Source organism: Phalaenopsis equestris, unplaced genomic scaffold, assembly GCF_001263595.1.
Source record: "Phalaenopsis equestris unplaced genomic scaffold, ASM126359v1 Scaffold000250, whole genome shotgun sequence".
NCBI lineage: Eukaryota > Viridiplantae > Streptophyta > Magnoliopsida > Asparagales > Orchidaceae > Phalaenopsis > Phalaenopsis equestris.
Window position 1 is genome coordinate 1,133,327 of NW_018164692.1, and position 21,304 is coordinate 1,154,630.

The following is a 21,304-nucleotide window of genomic DNA, read 5'->3' on the forward strand; positions in this document are numbered from 1 at the left end:
GCATTCCTTCTTTTCGCGATCAATTGAAAGTTCGGGTTGCACCGATTAGATCACATACAGTAAATAGTGGTTTTCGCCTTTCGAAGTACTAACCAAAAGGAGAGTAGGGCAATCGGAGGAGAAGCTTTTCCCTTCTTCGACGGCGAAGCACATGAGAAGCGATTTATGAGTGGGTGCAGTTGCTTGGACAAGAACGAACTTTCTCCTCTCTTGAAAAAGAGGAAGATTTACAAAGGTAACACTCAATCCTTATGTATTTTTCCTCTCTTAAATCTTCAATTTTTCCATGCAGATCATCTTACTTGTGCAAAAGCAAATAGATTTCATATTTAAAAAATTAAAATGATGATATTATTTATGTGATATAAAAGAGTTGGGTGGTATAAATATAAAAAAATGAACTTTAGATATATGCGTAAATACATAAGAATTTGGTGATATGTATGTAACTGCTTCATTAAAATATTGGAAATTTTACATAGGTACTACACAAATCTTATTTACGCATATAAAACTTTGTCGTTTTAAATTTACGCATGAATATTCCTTTTGTCAACTTTATTTTAGCATTTAGAAAGAACAAAAAACAACATTATATTATGTTTTGTTTGATTCAAATGATTTGGTGTAATCTTATTTGTTTTCTCTGATAGGATATTTTTTGCATAAATATTTGTTGTCTCGGTACGTTTCAACTCAGCATTATATTTTTTTAATGATGATTTGGTGCGAAATATATATCATTTTTGTATTGTTATGAATGTGTTTTATTGGTTCTAAAATATATAATATATAGACATTGCAGTTTTGTTGAGAACAGTACAACTGTTGCGTGTCAGATTATTCATTTATTTAAAAAAATCTACAAATCAGTTATTTTCGAAACACACAAACCAAATAGCTAAACAACTCACCCAAAATAGGGGCAGAATGATCATTTATCAATAATCAAATGTTTTTCAAACACACAAACCAAACAGTCCGACAGCCTATTCGGATCAGCTTATATACATAAGCTGGATAAGTTGCAGCTATCCAAAACAGTCCTTAAGAGAATGATAAATGACACTAGTAGCTCGAAGACAAATATCGTACCATCAAAATATTTCTTTCCACTAGGTTGCCTAATCATTCCACAATAATGTTGTGACATTAGCATTAAAGCATGCTTAATGTGAAATGGAGCAATGCAAAAGGCTTACGTAACGCAAGCTTGTCACTGGCATGAAAAAGCTAAAGCACCAGTTACATGTCACTCAAGGGAATAGATGCTTGCAATTGATCAATTTCAAGTTATGCTTGAAGGCCAATTAAGTCAAAAAATTTCATTGATGAAAAGAAAAAAGAAAATAGAAGCAATTCACTCAAAGAAAAATTCCTAGGCATGGCGCACACGCACATAGCAAATGATACTCGAGGTTTTTCTCATGCATTGGTTTGATTGCCTTTAGTTTCTTCTACACACGAACAAATACTAACACTAACCATAGGGCCATCTTTATCATGTATTTGTCCATTTCCATTTTTTCCTCCATTTGAGTAGAATCTGACAAATGCACTACTTCCTCACTTACTCTTCATGTAACTCTCAATACACAAAAAACATCTTTTATTCTCACGTAGTCTTCCATACTTTCGAGTAATCACTCTTATTAACTCCATTATTTTCCTGGATTCTAAATTGGTAAAAATATTATTTTACTTTTTTTTTTTCATTGAGGAATTGCTTCAAATGTTTTAATCGTGGCTTCTTTTTTTTTATTTTAAAACTAGAAATATCATTCTTGTGTAGTAAAACTACTATCTAAAGTGGTTTAAATTTCATTATGATTATTGCATGCACATAATATATGTATACATGATATAAAAGTTATAAAAACATTAGCTAGAAAAGCATTACTTCATTTATTTTATGTGATTAAAGTAAAAAAAGATCATTGTGCATTGCATTTTGAAAAAAAATACTCTAGAATTAAGCATCAAATATTTTTTTATGTTTAGCGCTTTCTAATCATATATAAAACCATCAAATTTTTTGGTAATAGTATATCTAGTGGCGGAATTATAACAATAGGCAATCAACTCATTAAAAGGAGTGAACGTTCTAGATATTAGATATATCGGGTCTATTGTTCAAAGTTATGGTGATATAGATAGGGATGTTATTAGTAGAATTCAAGTTGACAGGTTATATCTCTGGTCTATTGTTCAAAGTGATGTTGATATAGATAAGGATGTTATTACTATAATTCAAGTTAACTAGTTGAAAGTGGAGGAATGCATCAAACCTATTGTATGATAGAAAAGTATTGCTTAGACATAAAGGAAAATTTTATAAGATGGTGGTAAGACCTGCAATGCTTTATGACGCAGAATGTTGACCTATAAAAGAGAACCATAAAAGCTTTATGACGCAGAATGTTGACCTATAAAAGAGAACCATAAAAGCTTTATGACGCAGAATGTTGACCTATAAAAGAGAACCATAAAAGCTTTATGACGCAGAATGTTGACCTATAAAAGAGAACCATAAAACTAAATTAAGTGTTGCAGAGATGAGAATGCTTAGGTGGATGAGTGGAGTTACACTTAAGAGACAAAGTGTGAATAAAAAATCTGTGAAAGGGTTGGTGTAGCTCTAGCGGTAAACAAGTTTAGAGAAAGTCGTCTTAGATGGTTTGGTCACATTGAACGTTTATCATCTGATGATCCGGTTTGGAGAATAGATGTTTTAAATTCGACTTATGTTAAAGGTAGAGGACGATCTAAAAAGACATGGTCATGTTGTATAAAAAATGAACTTAATTTATTAGAATTAAATGAATATATGACACTCAATAGGACATTCTGGAGAAAAAGGGTTCGTGTAGTCAACCCCACTTTGTGGGGTAAAGGCTTGTTTTTGTTCTTGTTGTTGTTGTTATAGTAGGTGCAAAAAAAAAATGAATAGTGTTTATCTAAACTATAGTGAAAAATAAGAACATTGTCTTCCTTTCAAAAAATACTCGATAAGATATAGGTTTTTGACATCAATACTTGCATCTTTGTTAAAACTTGATGTATGATAGTTTTAATAAAATATTCTAGTTATAATAGGATAGATCTCAGAGGTCTTGATTTTCATTTTGAAATCTTCTTAGTAAAAAATCAAGAACATTAAATAAATAAATCTTTTCTAACAAAAAATTCAAAATCTCTTTTTACTTTATTTATACTCTTATACTCTATCTATAAGTTCCAAACCTCTCACTCCCTAATATATTTTCTCATACTGCCTTGCCCTCTCCATTCTCTCTTGCAAAAAAATTAGTATCCATATCGATAACCTGTTATACTTATGCAGACAATTCACAATGTTTACGCTAAGATTTTGTTGTGAATAATTTTCAATCAAGGGGTACACATTAGGCCAAGTTTGTTCTAACTTATCTAAACATGAAAAAAGTTGAGTGAAAAGTCGACAAACTTTCATAATTTCATAGCCACACATCAGACAAATAAAATCAAAAGTATAATGAATGATCACGATGGTGAAAAATCAATCTCCAAATTTGATAACGAATTATGGTTATTTCACAATATCCTTTAGGAAATCTTTATCGCAAATTTAACTTATATTAAAAATTGAACATCCAACCTACTAATAAAAGTTTTACTCTAGATGATGATTGAGAAAAGCACCAATTCTTTCTAATTCATAGGAAACAATAAGATTATACTAATTCATGTCTTTTTGTGGGGCTCTTGCTCCAATTCTCAATCATCATCCTTTTCTTATATTCAAAAACGCAACATCAAAAACTATATGAAAAAAATGACTTCTTCGTATCAAGATTTATTTTACTTGAACATGTTCAAGCGCGTACGTAAGCATAAATCGAGAAAATAACAAAAATCATCTTAATTAAGGTATTAAGGTTTAATAGCCCTTCACATCAAGATTTGCTATAAAGATAACCAATAAAGGATAATTTTGTGAGGGTGTCAACTATAATCTCCGATAGTATTACTAACTTGATGTGGGAAATTCTCATTAGTTGTAGAATTTCCACCATCTGCTATAGAGTTCTAGCACCAGAACCAATTTTTAGTGTCGCATAATTGAAATTGTTTCTCAATCTCAATATTTCAACTCTCATTGGTTTTGAGGACCAAGAGAGCTCTTCTTGAGAGATTCGAGATAATTTTTTATAAATAAAAATATAATAGATCTCATGAAATGCGGTATTAAGATATCGATCATCCGAGCTCAATATATTTAATTGCTCATCACTAATAGTAATAAGAAGAGCCTCAAGAACATTGACAGCTCACCATGGCTCGAACAACATGGTTTCTCGTCTTTGCCTCAATTTCAGAGCAATCAGACGGATAGTTGAACAATCCATACATTAGTATGAGAAACATACCTATAAAAATGTGGCATCTATGAAATAATAATTTGAAACAATAAATGAAAATATTCTAGTCTCAAGATTTTATATCATTCAAACTAAAGTAAAAAAATATACCACATGATCTAAATTAACTAAAATTTGAGCAGGATGGAAAAAAGGACATCTATGAAAGTTGAAAATTAACCTTATGGTTAAATAGAAAACTAGAAAATCAATAGGGAAATAAGTGACGGGTTTTTAAAAAAAACGAACCTATGTACAGAGTATAACACTCTGAGACTAGAGTGTTATATAGCCCAATAATATTACAATAAATATTTTCATTATATTTTAATAATGATGAGTTATTTTAATAGAATAATATTTGCAAAATTCATATAAAGAATAATTATTGTATATTCAATCTAATTATCATTATTATTAATTACTTGTATTACTATTATTACTATTCTTATTTTTTTTTACTATTATTATTAAAATCATTATGATTATTACTATTAATATTATTATTGTCGTCGTCATCATCATCATTATTGTTGTTATAACTATTACTATTACAATTATTATTATAACACGTAACAAATATCACTAGCATCTAGTTAGTATAACTAGAATGATCTTCAATATTAATAGTTGAATCTTTTTGAATGAATGAAGCCTCATGAAGTCAACTACCAATAATTAGTGTAAAGTCAATGATTATAAAAGAATATTTCCCTTCACAAAAAATAACTAGAATTGCATCACAATTCACTTGACTCTACAATTGATCATTGATTGATTGAAATGTGTTATGACCAGATTTGTCACGACTTCATAAAATATCCTTATGACATGCAAATAAAATCTATGATTGGTTTTTTCCAAACCAATAATGCACAAAATTTCGGTTGATTAGTTCAAACTAAGCTCGCTCAAGCAAGAACATACAATGTAAAGTGTTGGATTAGCTAAAGATAGGATTTAGTGAAGTTTTGGTCTTCTTACCAAATTCATGGAATCAATTGTCAAATAAAGTATACAAACAATGAGCATGATTATAATTTAAATACAGAGCTTTAGTTGAACTTTAGTCTTCTTACCAAAATCATGAAAGTCGTAACCAGATAAAGAATACAAATAATGAGCAAAATCATAATCTAAATATTGAGTTATTTAAGGCCCCATTTGACAATGATTTTCTTCGTACTTTTTAAACACATGTAATTCTACAATTTAATCTATGTGTGATGTAAACAGAAACTTACAACCCTAATTGCTTGTTCTCCAATAAGTTTATAACCATGAAAAAAAAAATTATTTCTTAGCAATTTTGTGAATCCCTAAAATAGTATAAATGACTATTTTATAGCATGGTAATACCAAATAAAGCCCAAGATAAAATCTAGGTAATTGTGGTGTAATAAAAACAATAGAAGGAAAACAAATAGGCAAAATATTTATATAGTTCATTTAGTTGAGCAGAGATGTCAAATTCACACATACCTTTTTTTATCAAATAATTATTATGAATTATATCACTCTAGCTCAACAGATTCCGAGTTAATATAAAATTCATTCATCTTGCTACATTTGCAATCCAACATGCATCATATGAAGGTGGCAAAATAGTAAAAAAATGCATGCATGTATCTAAAAGAAGAGGATAATTGTGCCCATTTTCATGTTTAGCAAAATATCAAACATTAAACATCAATACATAAAATGGAAACATCAAATACCCTAGAATTGTGCCCATTTTTTTAACAACAATCACTTTGTCAAAGACGAAAAAATTGCAAGAAGTCTACTATCTAACTTTTATAAAAAATTTCTTAAATTGCTTGTATATAGACTCAAGATTCCAAAAGCATATATTATTTCCAAAATTTCATTTGCCTACTTTGGTGGCAAAACCAAAATCTAATCATCATACATAGATTATTTTTTTGCCTATATACACAAGAAAAGTAGAACAAACTACTATCCCCTAGGAAATAATATTTTCTTTTGAATTTCTGAGTTTACATACAAACAATTTAAGAATTTTTTTTATAAAAATTATATGGTATGATTGTTGCAATCTTCCAGTCTTTGACAAAATGATTATTTAAAAAAAATTGCACAATTTTAGGTCATTTGATAAATCTTTATTGTATGTATTGATGTTTTATGTTTATCATTTGTTCATTTTGTTTGGGTTGATGAATGCAATATCTTGTTATTTGAAAATTAATTTTTTTTATTTTTCTCACTTAAATACATGCATGCATCTTTTTACTATTTTGTCAATTTCATATGATGCATTTTGGATTCTCTAATATAACAAGTTGAATAAATTTTATATCAATTCAGGAACTGCTGAGTTAAAATGACATAATTCATCATAACTATTTGATAAAAAAGATGTGTATGAATTTGACATCACTGCTCAACTAAATGAGCTATATAAATATTATGTCATTTGTTTTCCTTCGCATGTTGTTAGTCTTTGCTAGTGTTACGCTGCAATTACTGAAGTTTTGCTTGGGTTTTATTTTGGCATTTACATGCTATAGAAGATTCACTTATGCAATTATAGAGATTCACAAAATTGCTAAGAAATATTTTTTTTTCATCATTATAAACTTATTAGAGATCGAGCAAATAACGGTTGTAAATTTCTATTTACACCACACAAATTAAATTGGGGAATTACTTGTGTTTGAAAACTATGACAAATCATTGTCAAATGAGGCTTTAAAAAGCTCAACGTTTAGATTATAATCTTGTTAATTGTTTGCATATTTTGTCTGGTTATGGTTTTCATGACTTCGATAAGAATATTGAAGTTCTACGAAAGCTCTATATTTAAATTACCATCATACTCATTGTTTGTATACTTTATTTGATAATTGATTTTACGATTTTGGTCAGAAGGCCAAAGCTTTACAAAGCCCTAACTTAAGCTAATTCAACTTAGATAGGCTTTGAATTGTTTTGCATTGTATGTTCTTGCTTGAGTGTGCTTAGTTTGGACTAATCAACCCAAATATTGTGCAGTATTAGCTTGGGCAAAACCAATCATAAATTTCATTTATATGTCATAAGAATATTTTATAAGGTCGTGGTCAATCTAATCACAACGCTTCATTCAATCAACAATTAATTATAGAGCTAAGTGAATTATCATGCAATTTTAATTATTTGTTGTGAAGGGAAGTGTTTTCTTATAATCATTGACTTTACTCCAATTATTGGTAGTTGGCTTCATAAGACTTCATTTATTCAAAATGATTCAACTATCGACGCCATTGATGAAAATCGTTAAAGTTATACTAACTAAAGAATAGTTATCTTTACTACACGTTATGATAATGATTTTAACAGTAATAGTTATAACAATAATAATGATAATGATGATGATAATAGTATTAAAGGTAATAATCATAATGATTATACTAATAATAGTAATAATAATAGTAGAAATAATAGTAATAGTAATACAAGTAATGAATAATAATAATAATTAGTTTGAATATACGATAATTATCTTTTCTATGGACTTTGCAAATATTATCTTATTAATATTACTCATCATTATTAAAATATAATAAGAATATTTATTGTAATATTATCATGCTAAATAAAATTGTAGTCTCGGAGTGTTATACCCTGTATATAGGTTTACTTTTTTGAAAGACTCTTCACCTATTTTCCTATTAAATTTCTAATTTTTCTATTTGATGCATAAGGTTAAATTTCAACATTCATAGATGTATTTTTTTTCATTATGCTAAACTTTTAGTTAATTCAACTCATATGATATGATTTTTTGCTTAAGTTTGAATGAATATAAATTTTTCAGACTAAAATATCTTCATTCATAGTTTCAAATTATTCTTTCATAGATGTCATATTTTTATAGGTGTTTTTCTCTTTCTAATGTATGTGTTCTTCAGCTACCCATCTGATTGCTCTGAAATTGGGGAAAAGATAAGAAGTCATGTTATTCGAGCCATAGTGAGTTCTCTATGTTCTTAAGGCTCTTTTGTAGCTATTTGTGATGAGTAGCTAAATATATTGAGCTCTGATGATCGATATCAGTCAAGTAATTCTTGAGATCAATCATAACTTTCTTTATAAAAATCTATCTCAAATCACTTTAGATGAGCTCTCTTAGAGAACAAAACCAATGGGAGTTGAATTGCTGAGATTGAGAAATAATTTCAATTATGCGGCACCAAAGATTGGCACTAGTGATAGAACTCTATAGCAAATTGTGGCTCTACAACTCATGAGAATTTTCCACATCAGGTTAGTAATAATATTGGAGATCAAAGTTGACACATTTACAAAATAATCATTTATTAGTTATCTTCATGACAAATCTTGATATGAAGGGCTATTAAACCTTAATATCTTAATTAATATGGTTTTGGTAATTTTCTTGATTTATGCTTACCTATGCGCTTGAACATATTCAATAAAGTAAATCTTGTTATGGAGAAGCCATTTTTTCATATAGTTTTTGATGCTGCACATTTGAATATATGATCAAGAATGACGATTGAGATTTAGAGCAAGAGCCCCACAAAAATACATGAATTGGTATAATCTTATTGTCTTCTATGAATTAGAAAGAATTTGTGCTTTTCTTAACCACCATCTAGTGTCTCCTATCGATAACATGTTATCCTTTAGCAAACAATTCACAATGTCTATGCTGAGATTTCGTTGCGAGTATTTTTCAATCAAGGGGTGTCCATTAGGCCAAGGTTGTTCTAACTTGTCTACACATGAAAATAGTAGAACAAAAAGTTGATAAACTTTAATAATATCATAGCCACACACCAGAAAAATAAAATAAAAAGTATAATGAATGGTCATGATGGTAAAGAACTTGATAACGAATTATGGTTATTTCACAATATCTTTGAGGGAATCTTTATCACAAATTTAAATTATATTAAAAGTTGAACATCAAAAACACTAATAAAAGTTTTACTCTAGATGTTGGTTAAGAAGAGCACCAATTCTTTCTAATTCATATGAGACATTAAGATTATACCAATTCATTTCTTTATGTGGGGCTCTTGCTCTAAATCAAATAATATTTCCAAAATGTCATTTGGCATCTACTCTGGTGGTGGAATTAAAATCCAATCCTCCTACATAAATTATTTTTCTGCCAATATACACAAGAAAAGTAGAGCAAGCTACTATCATCTAGGATGCAGTTACCTTGACATAAATAAAAAAGTTAAGCCGGTTACTTTTGAAATTTTAATTTCCACAAAATTGATAAGTGAGTAGTGTTATATTCATGTTTGGAAGCATACAACACAACTTCCAACTGTACACTTTTAGCAGCTTTCTGCTCATCATAGTGTTAAATTCTTTTTCTTTCACCTCTATGACAGACTAAAATCCTTGAAGACTAAATGAAACAATAAATCTCTATTCCTTTCTCATTCCGATAAGCAAATGAAACAATAAATTATATAGTCAGTTGAGTTTGAGCAATTGCTTAAACTATGCACACTAATTGAATCATCTTAATTGTAATGTCTACGTATACACTAATTGCATGCCATGGTATTGCTGTTCAAGCCATTGGAGCCCTTGCTCCCAAATAGAAAAGGTCAAAGATTTCAATAACAAAAATAAATTTAAAAAAATAAGAAACACACACACACACACCCTCATCATCCATAACCACCTCTGGTGGATAACTGTTATGCATAGAAGGCTCAAATTGCATGTCTCGTTAACTCATTGCGAGGGAGAAGATTCCAAATGCCCTCTTCAAGGGTGATGGACGATGTATGACGCGCCCGGAAAAAAGAAAAAAAGCTTACTAACAGGATTATATCATTGCTAAAATGCGTTCGCCGTAATGCTTCCAAAAATGAACTGAAAGCAGACCACATGATACTTATCTGAGGTCCATGCCAAAAATAAAAAATTTAAAAAAAAAGCTGTTCTATCTCTCATCAAAACTGACAAGAAACGTAAGCGAATTTTCTTCTTCAACCAACCAAATGAAACATAAGAAAACGAAAAACACAAAAACTTCAACAAATTGAAGAATCAAAACTCAAATACCTTGCAAGTAATAGCCAAATCCATCGCTCCAACGATCGAATTAACCGCCGCAGCCGCCTTGATTGACCGAAGAACCAATCCAACCCAATAAAGTAACCTTATGTAGCAAGAATCAGAAGTGCAGAGGACGGCATAGATCGAAACTCATAAGAATTCTGTGAATTATAATCATAGAACTGAAGGATCTGATCAGCCAACAAAAAACCCTACAAAGAAAACCAATCCTAGTGAGAGCTCTCCTCCATTCCACCTCTACCGCTCCCACCGATTGCTCGCCTTCCTTCTCTTAATTTCTCCCCCTTTTTTTTCTCTTCTTAATTTTTCCCCTAATCGGCGAGAAGTTCGCGAGCTCTTGAAGCGGAGATCGGCTTGGCCGCGAGGTCTGAATCATTTTGGCTTTCCCTCCTCGCTCTCGCCGGGACGGTGTGGTGTCTGTGTGGCCTTCCCTGTAGCCGAAAATATATTGGTTCAGAAGTGGGGTCGATGTATCTTTCGGTGGACCCCAGCAGTAGGAACCAATCAAAGAGTAGGATCAGGAACGGCTACATGGGCAGCGCGGCTCGGTTTGCTACGGACTTATGCTGCAGTGTCAAATACGGTTTGCTGCGGAATATTGCGTCCGGTTTATTTTATTTTTATTTATTTATTCTAACAAATCACGCTGAATGAACCTTTTTGGTGAGGGCCGATGGTCAAAGTTGGGATAAGAAAAGAGTGGGTGGGGGGGCCTTCGTGGAGACTAATATAAATATAATACACCAAAACCCTAACCCTAGCTCAAAGTTTTTGGATGGATGGTGTAGAGGTAAATATATAGATATTCCTTTAGTTAAATTTAAATTTTTTTTAAAATATTTTGGTGCTTAAATCAAACTAACTTTATATATCACAATAAGAACTTATTTCAGCGAAGTTAATGTGAAAGATATTTTTTTTATTAAGGCTATTAAAAAATTGTTGCACGTGAATAACTCATATTTGATTCATTAAGGATTTGTTTGAGGCGGCGTTGTTGTGTCGCACCACAATTTTTTTTGTCTGTTTTTTTTTTAAAATTTGTAGCTGAAAGTTGTGTTTTATCACCGAACCTGACTAAATGCGATAGCTGCTAGAAAGTAATGGTATGATTTTTTCAAAAAAAAATATAATAACCATCACAACTTTTTGAACAACAGTTTTACAACTACTTCTTCAAACAGCAGCAGCTGCGCCAAACAAACCCTGAGAAATGTTTATTCAATTTGTTAGGTAAATGATACGATAATAAACAAATACTTCGAGCTTATTTTGTCAATGTGATAAGCACAACAGTCTATTGTATGATGATTTTCAACTCATTTTTTGCTTGAAATAAATAAATGAAAATCATATCTCACAAATTTTTTTTCTATGACTATTTTGTAAGGTCAGTGAATGATTTAATAAAAGGATTTCTCAAACAAAGGATTTAAATCCATCGGTTGAGCTTCAAATCCTTATGCATCTAAAATCATCTCATTCATTATTTGACATGTCCCATCTTAAATCTTGACCTCTCGCCTTACAAACTTACATAACCACAATCTAGCATTCTTAGTTCTTAGTTCTTACCATTAACTCTTATTATTTCACAAATCTGGCTAGTAGTTTCTCTATCTCTCTATTTCCTTAGTTGCTTAAATTGTTTATTTCTCTTACTTTTTGACACTATTTTCTCTTTCTCTATGTTATTAAGAGAAGCCCTAGCCAACCAATTACTTATTGGCTTTCTTGATCTTTCTCACTATCTTTTTACATTCTTACCTCCACAATTGAGGGCGGTGCAATATAGATGCTAATTTTATTAGTATATTATTGACATTATTCTCAAGCCCATCGGTTGTCTCTCTGTCGTCGTCGCACTGTCGAACTTATATGTTGTTGTTGTTGTCGTGGAGTCGCCAATTTGTTCATTGTTATATTGTCTCCCTTCCTGAATCCTTTCAACTCATACCATGTCAATGGGTACAAGAAGGGAGAAGACAGGGAAAGCAAGTCCAATAATAATGAAAACAAATAAATTTCGAAGGAAATTTCATAATGAATTCGTTGTCGTCAAAGAATCCTTATGAAAGCATCATACCAAAGATTTCAGGTTTGTGTACATGTTCTGGGGTTCACAACTTCTTATAGGGACAAGTCCCTACAGTTAATTGCATCGTAAATAATCCACAATTATTTAAGAAACCTTCCAATTAAGGTTTAGATTTGCTTTCAGGAAGTTCAAAAAATGTTGTTAAGGAAGGGAGTGTCAAAGTCCTATCCAAATGGTAGTAGATTCCACACTATCCTAAAGTTTGTTTAGTTGATATTCATCCTTTTGATTCATGTTTTAAGTGGCTAAAATGATCGTCCTGCAAAACAGAGTTAACATACCCTATAATGTGTAAAGAAAATCTAGGATGAAAATCATCTTGTCTTTAACAACCCTGCAAAATAAAGTTAACAAAAAAGACATTTTACGTATTTATTTTTGTTTGTTGAGTTTTAAATTTTTAGATAACCCAGTCAAGATGTACATGACTTCATTGTCACGGGATCGTTGAATACCTTAATCTACTTAGTCTGAAAGGTAGTAACACCATGACCAGAAGATTCTTGTTAACAACCACGGATTGCATCGTTCAAGAAATCTTCGTAGACCAAAACATATTGGGTTTAATTTGCGTTCAGTGATCTTTGTTCATTAGGGCTTCATTTAAGTTTTAATGTCTTTTTTATGGATTTTAGGGGTTGAAAATTTTAGGTTGCTTAAGAATTATTAGCCGATTATTTTTTGTCAATTTTTTATTTATTCTTATTTGGGATGACCCGATCAAGATCTCATGGTTTCGTCGTCCCGAGGCATTAAGGTTTGCAGTTTGATTAGCGAAAGTGATTAGAAGATGTTTTGTTAGCAACCATGTGTTACCTCCTCCAAAATATCTTCTCAAACATAGTTACATTTTTAGGTTCAAGTTTTAGTTTTAAAGTTCTTAAGGTAGATTTTAAGCCATTTAGTACCTTAGTCAAAGGTATTCACGGCCGAGATAAATTGTGATTTATTTTCTCATATTGAGAAATAAAACTCTATTTAACCTTCAATAACTTGGCCTAAGTTTAATTCTTAGAATAATTCAAGTTGAGTTGAATTAACCTAAAGGAGGATTTTCAGGTTATTCAAATTTAACCTTGATTAGGTTAGTTGTCTTTCAAATTATCCTCAAGCTTAATTGAACATAATAGGATTAACCAAAATTAATTTAGGCTAATTACAATCAAACTAATCAGATTAGCTTGGGGAGACTTGGGTTCAAACAACATTAAACTTAAGTGAAAGTTTAAGTTAACTTAGACTTAAATTGTGCTTTAAGTCTGGGTATGAATTAAATCAAGCCTAGACTCAAAGTTCATTTAAGCTTGAATTTCAGTTCCATTGTGGATAACCCGAGTTGAGTCAAGTTTTCCAAATGATTCAATTGAATTGGGTTAACTGGAGTTGAGTCTGCTTAACCTTATAGTTCAATTGAAAAGAATTTAAAAACGAGCTAGATTCCTTAAGTCCAAGTTAAGTTGGATATAGGTTAGGCTGGACCCAAAGGAACTTATGTTGGTGTTGAATTTAAGTAGTTTAAACTTAAATTTAAATTCAACTTGGACTAGAGTTCATGTGGATGAGATTTAATGTTTTAAGCTCGGTGTCAGTTGAACCTAAAATTAATTAAGTTTGATGTAGAATGGGTTTAGAGTTGAAATTAAGCTAAGTTTAAGGTAAATTAGACTTAGAAGCTTAGTTTTAATCAAGTCTAATTTAGTTAAGACTTGTTAGATAATTAGGTCTAATGTATGTAAGACCTAATTCTTTTTTTATTTAACTAAGTTCAATGTGATTAAGACTTAGTTAATTAATTAGGTAATTAAGTCTAACCATGCACACTAGCTACTTTCCTAAGATTTACTCTTTCATAAGGTCATTGGAAATTCTTAGTGGTCATCTATTTAATCAAAGAGTAAGCCTCATCAAATGGCTTGGACATGAGTGAACCACCAACGATAACATCAACAATAAACTAAGAGATATTACTAAAACATTGTAAGAAGTCTAAATAATTAAATAATCAGGGAAGAGAATGATGTGGGCACTTCCTAAGAAGTTCCTTAAATCATTTACATGCCTCATAAATCGACTCACCTCCTAACTGACAAAATGAAATAATATCATTCCTAAGTTTAACAATTTTTTAAGGTGGGAAATACTTAGCTAGGAATTTTCGGGTTAAGTCACCCTAAGTCCTAATTGATCCAATTGTTAAAGAGTTCAATCACATTTTAGCTTTATCCCTCAAGAAAAAGGGAAAAATCATAAATCTAACAACTTTATTTGACACACCATTATAATGAAATGTAGCGCAAAGTTCTAAAAAACTTGTTAAGTATAAATTTGAATCCTCAGACACGGTTCCCACAAATTGGTTATTCTGTACCATTTGGATAATAGCAGACTTCCCTTCAAATGTGCTAGTTTCTACGACAGGAGTTTGAATACTTAAGTGAATTTCATCTCCGTAGGATTAGCGTAATCCCTTAATGGTCTATGCGCGTTATGATATTCATTAATTGGTATTTAATTATCTAAATTGTTTTGTTGAATGTTCAACATTTCTTCTACAAGTTCGTGAAGTCTTTTTCTTTTCCTAATTTTCTTAATAGTACTATCTAGTTTCAAATCGTAGGGTACAAGTCTTACACCACATATTCACTTACTAAAGACTAACTAGTAAGTTTATCATAAACACACTAATATACAAAAAAAAAAAATTATTTATTTTTCAAACAAACAAATACTTACTCAATATGACTACATTACACTTTTCCAAATCTAAGTCTAATTGATTCAACTAAAATTCTTCTAAGTTAACTACACCGTAGCTCCCCTGCAATGACACCAAAGACTTATTACCTTCCCGGTTCAGGTTCACTTGCACACAGGGGTTTCAACAAGTATACATATTATATCATTAATATCGGATTTATGAGTCTGTAATATCGATCTCACATAGAGTGAGGCAGTTTCACTTAAGAAAAATTCTAGCTTACTAGGTTTAGTTCTTACCAGTCCTATCAACTTACCAATAATCTCACTGGTTTACTCCTAAAGCAATTCTACTAAATATAATTAAGCTGGTGAAATTCAAGATATAAAGCTACCCTCTCTTATAATGATCTAAGTGGTGCACATAAACAAAATACTTTGAATTACAAATGTGGCTAGTGATAAATAGAAGTAATTATATTGTTTACCCTCTCCCGAGTGCATACAAAAATTTTATTAAACTGACTTAATTCCTTAAACCCCAGTTTAAACCCATCAAAGATTATTTCCTTAAAACCTATTATAAAGCTACCCTCTCTATGAACTATTTTTGCTTCACCCACTAGTTTGATGTAAATATTCTAATTGCTCCTCCATAGCTCTCCCAAGTCATTATGGATCATAGTGAATTTTAAATAATTACTTGGCTAGAATGAAAAATAAATTATGCCTTAAAGAATACTCGTCACATTAAACAGTAAAAACAAATTTTAAAAGTATTCTACTATTCCTGCACAACCTACTTATTCATCACAAGAAAAAGGAAAGAATAACTACTCACAATGCATGGAAGAAACAACACAAAACATGTTTTAAATAAAGCAAATCTACTAGAATTGAGATTATAAAAAAGTAAAATACAAAAGGTGCACAGTACTTATCTTTTTCCCTTTACAAAAATGTTGTAAATGTGTCCTCAAAGGATCTTCCATTCCTTGCTGCAATGCTTAGAATCTCCTCTCTAATATAGCTCTCAATCGTCATCCATATCTCAATATAATAATCAAAGAAAATACAAGTTACTACCCTAACAACTCCTAAGGATTTCCCTTAGGATTTATGCAGCACTTAGCCTTCTTCTTCTCTCTTCTCCTCTCTTTTACTTCAACAAATACACCAATATATGTTTAGCATAACACTGATAATTTGTGAAGAAAACTACTGGAACTGCCCCAGGCATTTTTGGCACCTAGGCGCCACAAGGTTGGCACCTTGGTGCAAAGCTCTTTACCTGGTTGTCGAGGTTTTGGCATCTAGGAACCCAAGTTGGTGGTGCCAAGGTGCTCTGGTGCAGTTCCTTCGTGCCCAAAGGCTGGCGCTTAAGCGACAGTCACTTGGTCTTCCCTTGGCTTCATGTCACCTCTGGTTTGCTCTGTTTCTTCTCCACTTCGTTCAAGTTCTACTACATGTTGTGCCTACAAGAAAAACACAAAAAATACCTTTTTTAAGTACAATTTCATCCATAAACAGGTGCAAAAGAGAAAGAAAATTAAGCATGCTTTATGTCATATCAAATCCTTGTCATTTCAATAAGTATAAGTCTCACCTTTCGGAGCTCCAATTGATAGTCATAGGATAGAGTTTTCTTACTTTGACCTTAGGGCTACTGAGGTCCCTCATGGATGATGTAATTCATAGATTGCTAATCTGAGATATCTGGAAGTTTCGGGTTGATTACCTTCAAGACTGGGTAGACTTAGGGTTCTAGTGGCTTAGGATGATGGGTCCATAGTACCCCGACCCAGCTACCTCTACGTTCCAGGATTACTCCACCTTCCTGTTGTTGAGTCCTTTTGAGCTTTGTTGCTCCTAGACTTTGTTGATATAATCTTGATGGCCCAATGTCGATGAGTTGTCATCGTTTGAGATACAACAATTTGTCATCTGTCCTTATGACCCAGATGTTCTTTTATGTATTGGGATATCATCATCAAAATGATTTAGGTTGTTCTGTGTGCTCCGTATACCTATGAGCTGCTACCCACTTGGGATGCGAGAGACTCACTCTCTACCCAATGGCTTAACGAGAGTTTTGAAGCATACATGCATTCCCACATGGTATAACCTTCATTTAATGACCTATTTTCTCGTGTCTATGATAATATAAAGTGAAACCCTTTTATTGAGAGTATTCTTAGGTATCTCTTATGATGTAATTAACCAAGCGAGATATGCTCCCTTGGGAATGCTCTTGATCCAAGAACATACACTTACACTTGAATCCCTAGTTCTGGGTAGTTTACATAGGTATTCTTTAGCGAATATTGGTCCATGGTGCCTTTACCCGATCTTGTTTGGGCGAACATGTTTGACCTATCACTGTGAGGTTTATCACACGTAAGTTCTCCATGTTCTTTCTCTATTTATAGTCTTTGTCGTATGTCCATTCTTTTTTGGTTTCTCTCTTCTTCAGATCATTCATATGATCCAAAAGAGAGATTTATTTGGAAAAGAGAAATATAAGACGATTGACAAACTGAAAACTCTTTAAAAAATAAAAAGAGAATGGTATGAAAACACTCATGATTCTCAAACCTCTGAGGAAACAGGTTGGTCTGAGTTCTGAACTAGAGGAGGGCAGTGGGCCATTGATTATGGCTTAGTTTCTGATGTCAGGTCACTCTTCATGCTAGGAAAATTTAAGAAGATATTGGTTCTTCAGCTCCCCTACAGGAGTCATCACGAAGCATGAGGGTTGGCCCTGTTGAATGACGACCTCATCAGCCTAGCCTACTCTATCGACATTATCTCTGGAACCTACATATAAAATTTAAGAAAGAGGAATAGACGAAAATATAATTATTTCTTCAATCCCAAGGGCATTTTAGCATCGTAGCGCTATACGCATCGTAAAAAATTGTGTAATAATATTCTACTCGGAGGCTGAAAAACCTACGTTCAAGAATAATCATGTGCTGAAGGAGATATTCCCCATACTTCTTTGTTATTTTGGACTAACGAACTGTGACCTATCATACTCTTACTTTTCATGTGACGGTGCTGGGGATCTAGTGCATCTTCGAGGTAGCATTTCCTCTAATCGGGCCTGAAAACACTAAATAAAGAGGGAAAACTATAGATATGAGAATAAGTGGGCTAAAAAATATATAGATCCAATAAGTATATATAAACGTCATGGAACTGAAGCGCAAAGCAAGAACTGTGGCATTAAACTGGCCATCATAAATTATATTAATTGAGTGTTAGTGTTAAGCTATAGAGCTATGGCACTACCCCTTGGTTGAGTTTATGACTTTCAAAAAGACAACAATGAGATCTGAAATCATAATGGGGAACCACATTATTTGACCCTAGAGTCATAACACTATAACGACGCTCCACATACCATTGTGAACATGTCTCTTTGTCTGCATGGTCGCAACTTTATAAGTAGTGTTGCGGTCTTGCACCCTATCTAATAATTTTGAGCTTTGCCACCCATGGGGAGCGCATATATGTCCTTAAGGTGTATAAATGAGTGTGTTAGCTTCTATGTGAACTAATGAGTGGTGCCAACGATAGCTCTTTAGTCATGGTAGTAGCCCAATGATGGTAGGTCAGAACAGTGGTGCTCAATGAAGGTGGCGTGTCATGGAAACAACCTGATAATGGTGGTCCAACAAAGTGACGATCCAACAACAGTGGTCTAGTTATGGCCCAATGATGTCGATGGAGCAATGATGGTGATAGTAGAAGTTAGAGATGATAATCAAGCTATAATGTATTAATGGAAATAATGTCGTTGGTCAAGTGACCATAGTTCAAAAAAAGGCAATTTACTGTGATAATGATGTTGACAGCCAAATGATAGTGATCTGATGGTGACATTGATGTACAATAAGTGTGACGATAACCCAATGATAACAGTCTAGCACCATGGTGGCCATCGACATTGTCGTCAGACCACCGTTGCCCAATCACCACTGCTTCACAGTTGGACTATCATCATTGTGCCATAAATATTTTTGAACCACTACAGCCCGACCACCACCGTTGCTACTATCAGATCACTGACATTGGGTCATCGGTGCCAACACTAACGATGACACTGACATCAAATTTTATGGCGCAGGATCTCTATTGTCTGTCTTTCTTTACAACAGTTAAGTTCCCACCACTTTCCCTATGTATTAAAGGGCCGATGAAGTCTTATTATTACCTACATCAATATGGTGAAAATGTTTTCATTTGAGCTATACCTCATGATTTTCACCCTTTCAAATTTCCCACATAAAATCTCGTGACCTCCCCTTTATTAGCTCTTTATTTATCCATGCTCGTGCTGGATTATTATATGATGTTAAGACGTTAATATATCGTTCTGTCGTCATATATTCTTCCAACACGCAACATACATAATACCCATTATATGAAAATTGGTGTAAATGAAATTTCAATCTGTTCGGTCATGCACAAATCTACACGCAATATTCTTGTTTAAATATTCTATAATTAAATTTAAGACCATATAAAATATAATCTTAATGACCATACAATTTTATTGAATGTTTCATATGCACTTATCAACATGATTAGTAATTCGACCTAATTCCAAATAAGCCAAAATTAAGTATTTGGAGAATAGTTGAAAAGCCTAGAATATTAATCGATGCAAATCTTGCATGCTTATGGTCAAATAAAAGACTCTCAAGAAGATAAATCTTACAAGCCACTAATCACTTGAGTTCAGATGTATTCATTATTTACATCAAAATACAACTCATGAGAAATGTGTGTTGCGAACGTAAATTCCCTTTAAAATAGTGATAATTGTCAATTAAACAGCCACTTGCTATTGGTTAGCTACAAATTTGGAAGCCAGCTAAGAAATCTAACAAGCAATGAATTTTTTTTTTCTTTTTTTTTTCTTTTTTTTTCTTTCATGCTTATAAGATGCTAACTAAATATAGAAATAAAAAAAAATAAAATTATTATTTTTATATTTTTTTTAGGATTTCAATCTAACAAGAAAGCGCAGCAGCAGCAGCAGAACAGAGGGGACGATTGTTATTTGGGGAAGGGATCAGGTCCGGTTTGTTTCGGAGCGGGGTTCTTCATCTCCTCTTTCGTGTGGGTCCCACCACCAGCTTTAGGGGGACCCACTCGGGAGGAGAACCCCGTCGGTAGTCCTCCCTCCATCCGATTTCTTATTAAAAATGCCGACAGTCTCTTCAGCTCGCAAGATTCAATTTTGAGCGTTTGTTGCACGAAGGAATTTTTCTTCAAAGGTAATTGCAATTTGTATTTTTTTTTTTTTTTTTTTTTTTTTTTTTGGGTCTTCTCCTCCAATTACTGCAATTTTATTTATAGAGCTTTTGTTGGTAAATCATGAAATTTAATTTGCAAAAATTATGAAAATTTATTCTTTCAATTTCTCCTCTGTTCTTCGGTTATTTGTCCGCAAGAGAAACGTTTCATTAACATTTCCAATGATTTCCTTATAAATCATATCCTACGTAGAATTTTTTGTGGGGGCATTCACATGCAAACCACACAATTCTTTTTCATATTTGACGTTATATTAAAGATTTGAGGGTTATGCATGTAAATATAAGAGTTTAGGTGTTAGATATGTAAATACATAAGAATTTTGTGGTATATATGTAAATTTCTCAAAATTTTGAAGATATGCATGAGAAAGGTGTATTTCACTTCTTAGAAGTTAAAATACATATTACCTTACAATTCATGAAAAAAGGTGTATTTAAATTTTAAAATGATAGTATTACTTGTTATATGAAAGTTTCGGATGGTATAGATTTAATTAAAAAGTAATATTTAGGTGTTAAAAATGTAAATAATTAGAAATTGCCTATTATCTTTCTAAATTTCTCTTATAATTTAACATTTTGTAGTTTAAAGGTGTGTCTCACCATTAAAAAAAATAAATAATAGTAGTATTTTGATACACTACATAAGTATACAATTTTAAGTGTTATATATATATATATATATTGGTAGTAGCCCAATG

The 21,304-nt window shown here is 32.0% G+C and overlaps 2 protein-coding genes across 3 annotated transcripts in view; one reads left to right on the top strand and one right to left on the bottom strand.

Annotated features, from left to right (window-relative positions):
- The window catches only part of LOC110024145 (E3 SUMO-protein ligase SIZ1), a 111,077-nt gene extending 100,203 nt beyond the window's left edge, over nt 1-10,874 (bottom strand). For both annotated transcript variants that reach the window (XM_020723929.1, XM_020723930.1), the window contains exon 1: nt 10,464-10,874. In XM_020723929.1, the coding sequence (XP_020579588.1) occupies nt 10,464-10,487 (24 nt within the window). In that variant the 5' untranslated portion in view covers nt 10,488-10,874. The remainder of the gene's footprint in view (nt 1-10,463) is intronic.
- A 72-nt stretch (nt 10,875-10,946) lies between these two features.
- The window catches only part of LOC110024139, an 11,696-nt gene continuing 1,338 nt past the window's right edge, over nt 10,947-21,304 (top strand). The window contains exons 1-2 of the mRNA XM_020723926.1: nt 10,947-11,061; nt 20,286-20,561. Coding sequence (XP_020579585.1) covers nt 10,947-11,061; nt 20,286-20,561 — 391 coding nt within the window. The remainder of the gene's footprint in view (nt 11,062-20,285; nt 20,562-21,304) is intronic.